This window comes from Amblyomma americanum, chromosome 3 (genome assembly GCF_052857255.1).
Source record: "Amblyomma americanum isolate KBUSLIRL-KWMA chromosome 3, ASM5285725v1, whole genome shotgun sequence".
Classification (NCBI taxonomy): Eukaryota; Metazoa; Arthropoda; class Arachnida; order Ixodida; family Ixodidae; genus Amblyomma; species Amblyomma americanum.
In genome coordinates, this window is record NC_135499.1 from 225,819,324 (window position 1) to 225,832,989 (window position 13,666).

The window sequence follows — 13,666 nt, forward strand, 5'->3', positions numbered from 1 at the left end:
CACTAGTCGCGGAGGCCACCAGGAACGCTGTGAGTGTGACGTCATTGTTCGTATTTGAGGAAGCGGTTTCATTGCGCACGGGGGCCTCTATAAGAGCAGTGTGGAGGGATGCAGTCATATAAATGGCATAAAAAGCGGGCGCTGTCGCGCTTCACTCCTAAGTCCGAGCTCTAGTGTCTCGCAATTTTTTTTAAAAACAATCATTGTAACTTTGATTTGGTGCAAAAAATGGAAATCACTAACCATTAATCACTGTTGTCCTTATGAATCACTGCTACATTTATTTCTTTTTTGTTGCGGGTGAGGGAGGAATAACACCTTAACATCACCTGATGTTCTCAGGTGGATACTGATTATGAACGGAGCCTCTCCTTTTGTTCCGTGACAGTACTGAAGGATTTCATTGAATTAAATAAGTGACGAATACGACTTTTCCCGTTCACACAGAACCGAGTGTTCGTACATCTTCGTTTGAACTAAGAATATCCACGACAGTAATACAACGAACTTAAAGGGGCTGTGAAGGGGGCCTAATAAAGTTGCGGCATGCCTGGGATATCGAAGCTCGCCGCTTCACGAATAGTGTCCAGCAAGGATTTTTTAAATGCGCTTTGTAGAAGCTGAGTTATCTGTAGTTAATATTTGAATTTCATCGTCTTCGCGTCTTTCCCTGTCTTCTCGTCCCTTTTTGCACACTGGAAGGTGGGCGCTCCTTCGCCAACCAATCAGAGCAGCCAATGTTCGAGGCTATACGGCAAAAAAAAATTCATAAACAGAGGCAAGAATAATTAACTCGGATTATTTAAAAATTTCGAAATTAAGCTCATGGATAGAAGAGCAACGCACAGTAACAATACTTAGGTTAGGTTTATGATATAGAGCTAGTGGCTTTACCCAGGGACGGCGCCACGTTGCTCGCATTGTGGTGACAGAAAGGAGGGGTGAGACTAAAATTTCAAGCAGGGATGCTACGTCTATGGGCAAAGCGGAAGTTTGGGCTGGTTGGTAAGGCACGATTTGTAGGGGCTCAGGGGGTGAGAAACAACATGAATGGGACACAGGGCGAGCACTCGTACTGTGTCCTTGTTTCCCTCGCGTTAAGCCCCCCTCCAAATTCTGCGTCTATGGCATTAACTCTTCATAAAGACCGAACAAATAAAGTCGTCAGTAATGCGGCAGAGGCAGCATCACATACAGCGAAAGGGCCTGGATTACGTTATCAGGTAGCATTCTCTTCGTAAGGGTCTCCGATGGCCAGTTGCATAAACAGAATACTTAAATCTGATTACTTAAAAATTGTTTGAAATCAAGTTCATAGCATCGCATAGTAATAAATATTAGGTTTATAAATTATAACCTAGAGCTCATGCTTTTACCCAGGACGGCGCCAAGGTATTGGGGGCGGGGGGTTAATTCAAGCTTTATATGCAGCGAAGTGTCGTGGGTTGCATTATCAGGTAGCGCGTCCCCTTCGTAGGGGTCTGAAGGAAGCAGCAATTTTTTTTTGTGGTCCGGAAAATTTCGGAGGTTGGCGGCTGCCGCTCGCCTACCCTTGGCGACGTCGGTGCTTGTACATTATGCACACAACGTCTAACAGTCTCGTATGTAGCAGCAACCTCAAATGCGCCTATCTGGCAAAGAATGAGAGGGGCCTTTATAGGTCTTTTAACGATGACGCCGGAGGAAGCGCCGACTATTTACCGTGTTGTTAATGGGCGGTTCAGCCGTTCATCGGCCCCATGGACTCTCTGATCTGATCGCTTTCCGCGCAGAGTTTGTAGGACGTTTCCACTGGTGACGTCATTCCGTGTCACCCCGATCTAGTTGTGACTGCTTAGTATGACATCTACGTAAGCCGTGTAGTAGTTACATTGTCTTCTCTCCCCGCAACTGCATGTTGCTTCCCTCCTCCCCCTCTGTTGACATTGATGCCATACCTTTGTTGGCCACATTCGCCATAAACCCCCTCGCCCGTCAATGCCGTTGTCACCAGGTGCAACCGCAGAGCATGCGGAGGAAGCACAACACACGCAAATGCAAGCGACGCGATCTACCGCAGCGCGCGCAGTTAATGCACCGTATCGATCACGTGATTTCCCGGATATGGCGGGAGAGGGCGCGATTTCCGTTCCGAGGCGATGCGCAGGCGGCATCCGCGGTGCACGTGGCTTTTGCGTGTCCGTTATGCCCGCCACACACTGCGCTTCTCATCCTTTGCTTCTATTTTATTGGTGCTCCCAGGCGGCCCTAACCGGCACGCTCTTTGATATTCGTGGAATGCCGGCATGGCAGTGGATCCGCAGCGGATGCAATGCATCGAGGTTCGGTCATTACGAACTCCTTCCATTGCGACCCTTCGCACTCTGGCTGCGTCGACCCATCGTCGACGGCAGAGAAGCGTTGTGCTTTGTCGAGAGCGTTTTGCAGACAGGAGCGTCGCTCAATGAATGAGCTTAGATTTTGCAGCGTTCATCGGTTTTGTTAGCGCAGTTCTGAACGTGTTCTTCTTGTGTGTGCTTCACTGTGGAGTTAAAGTGAGATGACGACGAGTTTAAGGTGAAACGTGTTTAACGGTGCCAGATATATGGTGAGTGAATCGTACTAATCACTTCGGATTGCGCTGGTGATCAAACTTCTCGGTTTTTTTTACAGTAGGATTCAGATTGCCATTACTTTTTTTCTGAAGCTGCGCACAAAAAAATTTCAAAAAGGTGATCAGCGAAAATAATAATAATAATAGTCGCAAATGTCGCTTTTGGAACTTCATCTTTTTAGCAAAACGCCTCATGTTTCATCTTTGTTCACTTGGGTTGTTCTTGCATCTGTACGCTGCCATTTATAATGATGAGTCAGTAGCGCTTTTCAAGCAGTGCCTTTTTCGGATCTGAATAGTTGACTCATGTCAACCAAAGATTGAGATTTAAGAACTATACAAACGACAAAAATAACTCTGGCTTCGAGGCACGTGTACCCGAGCGAACCTTCAGATGGCAACAAGTTTGAGCGCTCAGCTAGGAACCGGACTCAGGCTAAAGGTCTGTCACGCCGGTCGCGTCGACTCTCACTTACAGAGAACGGTTCAGATTTAGAGGATTGCGCGAAAGACACAAACGCAAGGCAGGGCTTGGGACTATCGTGTTTGTCCTTCGCGCAACCCTCAATATATGTCTGAGCGAATGCATCAACTAGCCCGACATCATGTTCTGCTCGACCAAGCGGTTGTTGCAGTTACGTTCTAAGCCTCGCGGACAGATGTGAGCTAAAGAAGTGACCTGCGACATTGTTTACCTTTTTCTTTGTGTTGTTCACGCAACGTTATTTTTGTTGATTTTTTCCTCTTCAACTGGATTTTGTTGACGCAGCATTCACCTCACAATTGCTACCGATCCTGAATAGCTGACTTTTTGTGCCGTGCTAAATTTGTAATTAATCTATACTAGCCTTGTCCGCATTGTCTCCCAGTGTATTGACTGATATTAGCAGAGAAAAGAAAATAGAGCAGTCGCGAACTGCTTAGAAAAGTCTCTAGCTACTAAGATGGAGGGCAAAAATTTCTGTGACAAGACAAGCTCGTGTGGTGCACAGTCTGTCTGCGTCCAAATGCAGCCTCGTCCGGTCTACCGTAGCCGGGGACTGCAGGGCGGCCGCGATGAAAATTCAACGTTCCTTCGACTTTCTTTTTATTCGTCTACAGTTGAATGTCAACGCACGTGTCTTTCCGCAGCATCTTGTTCCCTCCTTTTCCCTATCGCTTCCGATTCCGGCGCATTCCTTGCAGCCAGATTCCCCCCCCCCACCAGGAGCAAAGCTTCCTTCAGCTTCGCAAGAAGGATGCCGGGGGCTGTCTAATCACACGTTCCCATAAGTTCTCTGCGTCACTGTTGGTCGCGTCGGTGATTGTCTCGGTGTTCAGCAAGACTCACCCGTTAACTGTAACCGTTCCTTCGTTAGAAATCTCCAACTTGGGCAGTTACGTTAACCACACGTAACTGGCGTTACTCCCGCTTAGAGATGTGTAGTCTTGGTGAACATAGTTGGAGCATCCACTGCCTTAGTCTAGCGGAGGTCTTCATTTGGCCCTGCGTATTGATACGGGTTTTCAGAATACACTAACTTCACGACGCCTGCTTAGTTTTGAATGAAAACATCTTCGACGGAAGTCCGTCTGGTTGGGTTTTTGAGATAGTTGAGAGAAAACTGACGCCAACCAATACTTTTAACTTTACCCAACGTTTCATACCCAAAAGGTTCATAACCAAAAAGTTCATAACCAAAAAGTTCATATTCAAAATTTCTGGACAAGCGTATTTTTCAGCGGAAACTTGTTTATGAACGCAATTTTTTCACATATCGTAAGATTCCACCATAACAATCAATATATCTGCAGGTCTTCCCTCGGCAGGTTTGCATTTTTTTTTTGCAAAAACGTTTTTTTTTTCCTGTCTTCAAAAACGTTCCCTTTTAGTTTTCTATGGCAGCCTTAGCAATTCGTTGGACAAAATTTAAAATAAAGGTTTCGCTACGCATCGGCAGAATGCACCATTACCTTACAATATTCCACATTTGCCTCAATTAAAACTGTTCTCCAAGAATCCTGGTCTTGGTCCGTTAAGACAAAGACGGGCTATAGTTGTTCCCTCTATATAGCTTGTTTGCATATTCTTACATCAAAAATTAGACATAGGACAAAGTAAGGATCCCCCACAGAGTTTCTGTTTCGTGTATTTTCATTGCTCTGTCGGATTTTTAGTGCCCTGAGAATACGTGAATGAGTGGTCTGACGTCATCTGAAGCTGTGCCACGGCTGTATCCTTGCACTTCATATTGGGCGCTGCTATGCTTCAAATCCACTGCATGGTTTCGCTGTGAAAGCCTCATCACTTTCACCGCGTTGTACAGCATAGTGTTCAGCAAGGCGGTACTGCAAGTTTAATCATTCTCTGTGGTCTGCGGTGGAGTGCTGTTGTCTCTATCGGTTGTCAGTTTTCGTTGTCTTCGACACACTTTGCTTTGTCCAGATTTGCGAGCATACTTGTTCTATGTCGCGCTATTTGAAGAAATGAAATAAGATTACCCTTGTCACTGCTTACTTATGCACGGACGTTGGTTTAATTGCAATTATACGCCGGCTTGTAGAATCTGCGAATAACGTGCACTGTATTTCTCGGCCTATTGGGTGTTAGAAGGAAAATTTTCTGTAATGTTCTACCGGATTTTTCTCGAGTCCTGTGCGCTCTGGTGTGCTGTGGCGTGCGTGCAGCAATGCTTATGCTGCCTATTTCAATGTCAGGCTTTATCCCTTAAGGGCATCAAGAGTGTTCGTTCGGTGTACAGTATACCGTTTGCCTGCAGAATTGTCAACCTTCATTAATACATAAAAATGCAACATAGGTACCTCATCCGTTATGATGTAACTGCTAATGTCACCAGTCCGCCAAGACGTCACATTAGACGAAACGAAAGAGTACCATGCTATTTTGTAAAGGACCCATGTTACTGGCTAAACGCACACTTGTTCAGTTACTGGCTAAATATAGCTCCTTCTTCGGACACCACATTAACCAGCAACAAACTGTGACCTTCAACATCACTAGCAGGCTGTGCTTATCGATGCATTCCACGGTATGTCTTCCGTAATCACCAATGCACCACAAGTACGAGAGACGGCTTCTAGCTTGAACTGAAATGCGCTAACATCGAGCCAACCAGGTGACGCGAATCTTTAGCTCTGCTTAAATCAAGCTTGAGGCGCTTACTTGCTAATGCAATACGTTGTGAATGCTCAGACTTCGTATCTTTAACACCTCAAATACGTTCGCCACACTGAAAAGCACGATCGGAAACCTATCACTGGTTTGTGCCTTCAAATTCCCCTTCGAGCGTAGTTTTACTTTACCTAAAAATAGAGCTGCAACAATGAGCACATTATTCACAAGACAGTTCGATGTCGCTCCCTTCCCGCCTTTGTTTTAATCGTTATTTATTTAAATTGCTAGTTTTTCTCATCAGCCAGAGCCAAGAATAACAAAGACTACTTTTTGGGGCTTAATTCGTCCTCGCGGTTGGTCACGTTTGCTAAAATGCTTATATTTGTGACAGCATATAACAAACACCTGTCGATGTGTCAGACATGTCTATTTCAAAGTGCCCACCGCGTGCACAAACACAGCGCACGCATAGGTAACTCCCGCGCGCGCCACGTCTCACGGCTGTCAGGCCTCGTTTGAGGCCGCCTGATCTGTGCCATCCACATCGGCCGCGCAGCGTCAGAGCTGTTGTAATAATAATAATTGGTTTTGGGGAAAAGGAAATGGCGCAGTATCTGTATCATATATCGTTGGACACCTGAACCGCGCCGTAAGGGAAGGGATAAAGGAGGGAATGAAAGAAGAAAGGAATCAGAGCTGTTGTGCGTGTCCGAGTTCTGCGTGCTTACGCAATGGAAAAGTGGTGCACGGGGAGCACTCGACGAAGGCGGGACCTGAGAATGACACGCGGAGCCAGATGAGGGCACGCCGAACCAGATGAGGGCACGCCGAACCAGATGAGGGCACGCCGAACCAGATGAGGGCACGCCGAACCAGATGCGGGAACGCGGGACCAGATGCGGGAACGCGGGACCAGATGAGGGCACGCGGGACCAGATGAGGGCACGCGGGACCAGATGAGGGCACGCGGGGCCAGATGAGGGCACGCGGGACCAGATGAGGGCACGCGGGACCAGATGAGGGCACGCGGGACCAGATGAGGGCACGCGGGACCAGATGAGGGCACGCGGGACCAGATGAGGGCACGCGGAGCCAGATGAGGGCACGCGGGCTTAGATAAGGGAACGAATTAGTATTGAGCTAGCGCACCTTGTTCCTCATCCCCGAACCTCAAGAACAAACCTCTAGCGAAGTATACAAAGCCAGACCAAAACAGGGGTTATAGATTGCTATCTTCCTTGGTATAGTGAGGGAGGGGGCTGCATGCATATTAATTGCATAGAGGGAGGGGAGGGGAGTGTTGAGCCAAGCCAGTATGCCGGCAGCTTGGATGCGATCGGAAAGAAGGAAACAGTGTAGACCCGTAATGCATATCGTTGTAACCTTCCTAGATTCAATCTCCCAGTTCCTGTACAAGTCCGCACTATCGAATGTCTCTTCAGTTACATCCAAACTTCCAACCTGTGTAGTTCGACTGTGTGGATTATTGGAATTACTTCTGAAGCTCTACGCCAAACAAGGCGCACAGGTCTCGTAGAAGGTCTTACTTGATGCCTTGGGTTTCTTCAGCTATATCAGACAGATTAATCTTAGCCTTGCTGTCTACAGCGGGTATTTGAACCCCGTGCTGTTGGAGGAAATGGTGGTGTTCGGGCAGGCTACAATAGGAAGGATACAGAGAGGGGGGAAAGGCAGGGATGTTAACCAGAAAGGCTTCCGGCTGGCTACCCTGCGCTACAATAGGAAATTTTTACTTGTGTTTAGGTTCTTCTCAGTCCTTTTATTTTGCCTGAAAGCTCTGTTCATGACCTGCATCTGAGTATCTATTGCTGTAGCAGAACATTATTGCGGTCTAGTTGGTTCGTTTTAATAAAAGATGGGACTGCGCGAATAAGACAGGGAATTTACCGTTGATCAAACCAAGTTTCTTGGCTTAAATGAAAGCTTAGCTGCGTGACGTTCCCCCTCTCGGAACAAATCGGTGCTGTTGTATGCTACCCGGAGGTGTCGTCCCTAATGTTCCTCCTCTCACTCGCAGGTTTACGATGGGTCTCAAGAAGGTGATCAAGTGGGCCCTAGTCTGTGGACAGCGCAAGATGCAGTCCCGAAAGTCTCCCATGCATTTCGTCTGCAGCAAGAGTTACGCCGACGGAAATCGGGAGACGAGGTAGGTTGTTGCCACTTTCATGGCGCTGCTGCATGTGAAAGGAACGATATGAAAATACTCACGATTTATGCGGAAGGGCTGTAAGGGAGCAAAATTGAAATCGAAACGTGAAACCATACTGCAGCAAATTTGAGAAATTTGTGTTTTTTTTTTTTGCTGTGGTGCTTCTGTAGCAACTTTGAAAGTTTGAAGAGGCTGTATATAAATCTTGCAGTAAAGGGAGCGGAAATATTTTCCTTTATTTCAATCAAAATTATTGCTTCACAGCACTGTAAAATAATCTTGCTTCCGTACGAAATAGGTCGCTGGTGAAATCAAGGGGTGCGAATGAGTCAACGTGTCGTGAAAGTACAATTTTATGGTGCCTCGGCTGGACGTGCGCAAGAAATTATTGTAAAGTACACCGTTCTCATAACGATGTCTGTCTATAGGCGCCGCCAGATTGTCACAATGATCTAAAAGTGAGCACAATCTTGTGAAGCAGTTTCAAAAGCACCGATATGAACAAACAATGACATTTGCAAGAGAACGCAGAGAGAGAAAAAAAACGATTACTGAGTCACGGCCATTGTTTTACGCAACTTGTCGCTTTCGAGTGTTAGGCTCACTTATATTCAACCAGCTTTGTGCAGGCGCCAGAAATAAAAAATCTTTTTATCGCCCAAATTGCGTGGTTTTCCTTTTGTACAGCAGTGATGCGGGAATAGGCCTTTCTGTCTTGGCATCAACTTACTAAAAGTCTCTCGGTTGTCCTTCTTGTGCACTGGGCTATAGCGCTACCACACATCTCGCTATATAGTTCACACCAACAAACTTAGCTGGCGTTCCTGTGTTCAAACAATGTCGCAAGCTAACTTTGGCCAGCTCTTAATCTCCTCCTCTCGTGTTCTTGCCACTCAGACGCTTGCTGGTGCTCCTAGAAGACCTCCGGCAGCTCTACGCGGCGGCCTGGGGCAAAGTGATGGCCAGCCTGGAGAGCTGCTTCGACGTCATACAGAGCCGCGAGCCGGGACTCGTGAAGGGCATGTGCTCGGTGGTGCTACTCTGGGTGCAGCTGGGCGACACGGTGGCCAAGGACTTCGACCCGGACCTGTGGCGCCAGCCTACTGTGCAGAGCATCAACGACCTTAACGACGCTCTGCTGCGCATGTGGAAGGTCGCCATGGACAAAACCGCCGAGCTCGTCTACAAGGTGCGGAGCAATGTCTGAATTTCTTCGCGAACGCCCCTCACGTTCATTCCATTTCTCTCGCTTTTGCATAAGCCAGACATCAGCAGTTGGCCCCGAGCACGGAGGCCCTTGTGACTGGCTCAAGAACAGTTCAACTTTTAGGAGCCACAGATTTTTTTTTTGTCTTTGCGTCCATCACTTTAAATGCAAGCAGATCGCGGTCCGGGTCCTGGGATTCTCGGGATTCGGCTCCGCCGTAGTTGTGTACATAGCTACCGTCGTGAGCAATATAAGAAGAAAGGAACATCTTGGCAAAAAATTGTGAATTTTCTGGGTATTTTTTTCACTGAACTGAAAAATGCCAGAATTGTAGGAAAGTAAAAAAATAGCTGTAAAACAGAAAAAAAACTGTGCTTGCCATACATAATTATAGAGTAATTAATAGAGGAATGCTCAAACTTTGTTCCTTCTCAAATGCTCACGACTCTACATCAACGATAAGAGTGGCTTGCAGCCAGCTGTTATGGAGAAGCTTTTAAGGCTTGCGGATGCGATTCAGCTTATCACTTTCTTCCTGTCTACCACTATCCTCAAAAAGTTCGGGTCTAAACTAAGCAGAGTAGTGTACGAGGCCTACTGTATCAAGAAGGAATCCGGCTCGTGTGTCAGCAAAACCTCGGTTAACCTGTCTGATAAAGAGTATTCATATCTAGATTGCATGATGTCTCGTACACGCCTGCGCACAAGTGTTACGTGATGATCGCTTTCATGTTACCACGTGATTGCGATGATTGTATAAATGTGACGCACTGTTGTAATAAACCAGTAGAAGTTCCGTGCTCTGTCCTGTTGGTTTCTTCCTCGTCACTTGTCTTTTCGGCGCGGTTTCAAGATGCACTCTACTTAAAGCTTTTACAAGCTTCATATTCATGTTGATTGGGATTATGAGCCCACTATTGCCTTCTGGCACAGAGTGTCGGCTTCGCGTCAATTCCCAAACACTGCTGCTTCCGCAGGGACGCAAGAACCGTGTACATATTGCAATTGATCCAGTGCCAGTTCCTCCTTCAAGTAGGCTACAAATTCTTGCCATATCAAGTGTGTCTTCTGTTTTCCGCCTCCACATAGATCATCCCTGAGACGACGCCCGATGTTGCCATGGTGATCGAGAAGGAATACCACGCCTGTCGCCAGGAGACCTGGACGCTGTTCCAAGTGACGCCGGAGACACTGGAGGATTACTTGGACACACTGAAGGTCTACACCAGCAACATGTCGCTCTGGCACCTGGACGAGCGGAAATTCCTCAACACGGACGCTACATTGGTCAAGTCCCTAAGCCAGCTGAACATCGCCGCCTCATAACCCGAACTGTTGGGGGCCGTGTCGCCTTGCGGGTCGTTGTAAACAGGACGCGAGATGGCACAGTCGGCGGGAGTTATTGATAAAACAGCCATAAGAAGTCTTAATTTAAAAACAAACGCTCGAGAAAAATCTTACGCCATCGCAAACATCCGCATGAGAAGAGAGCTCGAGCGTGACTGTGAGCACGTGCAGCAAGCTCATACTTTGCTCAGACTTGGGAATCTAGACTTTTATTGTCCTAAAGTTCCTGAAATTTGCATGTTTTACGTTCGTTTCAGAAAAAGCAAGCTTTTAATTGCATGCAAATTTTCTTAACGGTCATTAAATAAAGAAGCGAGCATGAACCTAAACCGTTCTAAAAATATGGAAATCATTTTGCGATTGAAAAAATATATTTTATTGATTTAAATGCGACGCCTTACGTCAGCGTATTAAACGTTCTGCCTGAGCGTCTATAATTTTAAAAATGAAGTGAAATGCACGTATTTTTCTAATTATAGCAGAATAATCCTGTATAGAAAAGACTGAATGTTAAGTCTGACGCCACCTCTTTTACTCGCCCTTGTACCTGCGTATAACTGCACGGTTTGTCGTTAATTTGTGTGAAGTGTCTTCAAAGCTCATCGACTCATTCAAGGACAACAAAGCGAAGTCACATTGCAGCTTCTGTGACTTGTGACTCGTCATTAATTGCACGATGCATGCTTGGCGTTAAATCAATGCCGATCGGAACGCGAACGGTGTGTGTCATGTAAATAAACCATGGAAGCGCGTGATCTGGAATGCAGTGTCCCCTTATGTGTACAAACCGAAACTGTTTCGTCTTGTGCGTCTCGCTACGTCATCGTGTAGATGTATTTGTGTCTAAATGTGTAGTAAAGCGTAAAACACAAAACCTTGTTTCTTTTTGTGCTTTCATTGCACGCTTCTGCTCGCGATGAAAAATGCAAATAACTTTCATCGGTCTCAACTTGTAGCTTTAGATCAAAATCCGAGCCTGACCTGCTGCCATTATAGCTTTAGGGGAACCGACGCAGGCGCTACCTACGAATCTGGCAATTAGCTACTGGCGGCTATTCCCTCTCCCCATTTTTCAGCATTGAGCACTTCACCTAAAGACTGCAAGTGGCGTGGCAGTCAGCCCACCAAGTTTTGGAGCAATTAGAGGCGAATTTTTATACATTGGTCTCCTGGGGTGTTTCGCAGCCGGTTGATAGGATAATGGAGCTTTGTTAGATACAATTACTGCATGTCTTGAAGGTGGCGAGTTTTTTGTTTTTTGTTTTTTGCCAATGACGACGACTGAGCTTATTACCAGTTTGTACGCACTTGCTCAAACGAATGTTTGAGTTCTATTGCCGTGAAAACAAGTCAGAAGTGGGATTTCTTCTCGCCAGAAAGGATTTTCTGCGATTTGTACCGCTCCGTGTTTGTCCAAGAGAGATGGCACCTGTGTCTGGTAAGTACGCGTAAACAGCTGTTATCTGTGCGTTAAAACTACGTGGACGGCAAACGACATCATGACCCGGATCTCGCCGCCCGCCGCAATGAATCAGTGCCTTTGGCATTCGGCTGCTGATCCTAAGATCGAGGTTCGATCTTAGCTGCAGTGGCTGTGCGATGTCAAAACACCTGCGTACTGTGCGATATCAGCGCGTTAAGGACCTACGGTCGGTTTAAATTAATCCGGAGCCCTCCAATATTCGACCTTCCTCATAGTTCTACTGTCGGCGCTGACGCTTGTTGCCACTTGGGATATGTTATTACCTTTTTTGTGTGTGTGTGCAGCAGCTCATAGACTCCGTTACTGACAGAAGCAAGCATGCTCGATAAGCGCCAAGTAGATGGCGGCCTGTGCCACGACGTACCCCATATAAAAAGAGCGTCTTGAATTTTTCTTCTATTCGACCACAGGAACAGTAGCTCTTCATCCCTGCACATTGCTTCAAAAATACACTTCACGGCCGCACCAGAGTTGTTAAAAACTCGGTTTGCTGCGGAGCAGTGGTTCGCACTGCGCACCAATTCTCTTAACGGCGGCCCTGAACGTCAGAAATGGTCACCATGATATCAATGTCACTGTCCCTTTGAGACGGGTGGGCGCCGAAAAAATACGTGTCCTAGTCGGAGGACCTTTGTGCAGCCTAGGGAAGCGTGGAGTCCCTAAGGGACTTTAGGGCAACCATCCTAGGGACGCCATCATGTTGTGCCCAGTGTGAATTGCTTTCCGTAAACAGTCTAGCCTATGGCCTGATCGGTCGGTGAGGGATAATTCGACGGTATAGGCATATTAGGAACTCGGTGGATATAGGAGGCCTACACTGGGGCACAGTGTTCTATAAGTAACGCGTTTTTATGGCTATGGTTTAAGTGGTCGCCTTGCAATTCGAAAGTTTTCGATTCAATTTTCCTCACCTTGCGAAGAAGTTTTATTTTTCTTTGATACCACTGTGACGTCATCTGTTCGTACGCGCTGACTTGTCCCGACACGGCAGGCGCGCATGCACCTGACGGTCACGGGCGCCATCTGGCGCCCTCGGGGCTTCTTGCGCACGCGCAGTGGCGCCTCGTGGAAGCGGATCAGGTTAGCGGCCTAGCGTATCGCGGATCGCGCTATGCTAAATATCCCGCCGGCCACAAAGCCCTAAGTACAGCCCAAGGACATACTTGGCGCCTATTACAGACAAAGTTCCTCTAGCCTATAATTTACTCGCACATTTACCCAGAGAAGTACAGCGGTACATGTAAGTTCTGCTCTCAGCCAGCCACCTCCACGCATATGATGCGGGATTGTTCAAATCTTCCAAAACGGCGCAGCAACACTGAAAACATAGAGCAGTGTAAGGCACTGATGCCGCAGCTCATATCCAGCCGTCCAAGGGGCGGTGTCCACGTGTGCTGCAGAAGCCGCCTGAGCTTAAAGGGGCCCCGAAACACATTTTCAGTGCATTGTTTTGCCTGTTGGTTGCATAGAATGAGTTATAGTGATGCTATTAGCATCGGTCGTACATCGTATACTGTGGCTTCTAATATTTTAATTAGCTCGCAAAAACAAATTTGTGGCGCTGACGGTGTCACCATACAGCTTGATGATGGGACAAACAGTAAATATACTGCTAATTGGGTTAATAACTAGAGATACGTTTTGTCAATCTTTGCTTTATATTGCATTGACAAAACCAACTTGTTTGCCCTAGATGAAAGCACTGTAAATCAAGTAAAACAAAAACACGACACCAGAGGCACTGGCTACTT

At 46.9% G+C, this 13,666-nt stretch overlaps 1 protein-coding gene across 7 annotated transcripts in view; it reads left to right on the forward strand.

The window, feature by feature from the left end:
* The window catches only part of LOC144126247 (uncharacterized), a 220,075-nt gene extending 208,769 nt beyond the window's left edge, over positions 1-11,306 (forward strand). For 5 of the 7 annotated variants that reach the window (XM_077660312.1, XM_077660311.1, XM_077660310.1 and 2 more), the window contains 3 exons: positions 7,747-7,875; positions 8,776-9,067; positions 10,175-11,306. In XM_077660312.1, coding sequence (XP_077516438.1) covers positions 7,754-7,875; positions 8,776-9,067; positions 10,175-10,411 — 651 coding nt within the window. In that variant the 5' untranslated portion in view covers positions 7,747-7,753 and the 3' untranslated portion in view covers positions 10,412-11,306. Of the gene's footprint in view, positions 1-2,181; positions 2,322-2,452; positions 2,588-7,746; positions 7,876-8,775; positions 9,068-10,174 lie in introns of those variants that run through there. The other 2 variants (XM_077660306.1, XM_077660308.1) reach the window with 2 other exon arrangements.
* Positions 11,307-13,666: the final 2,360 nt, after the last annotated feature.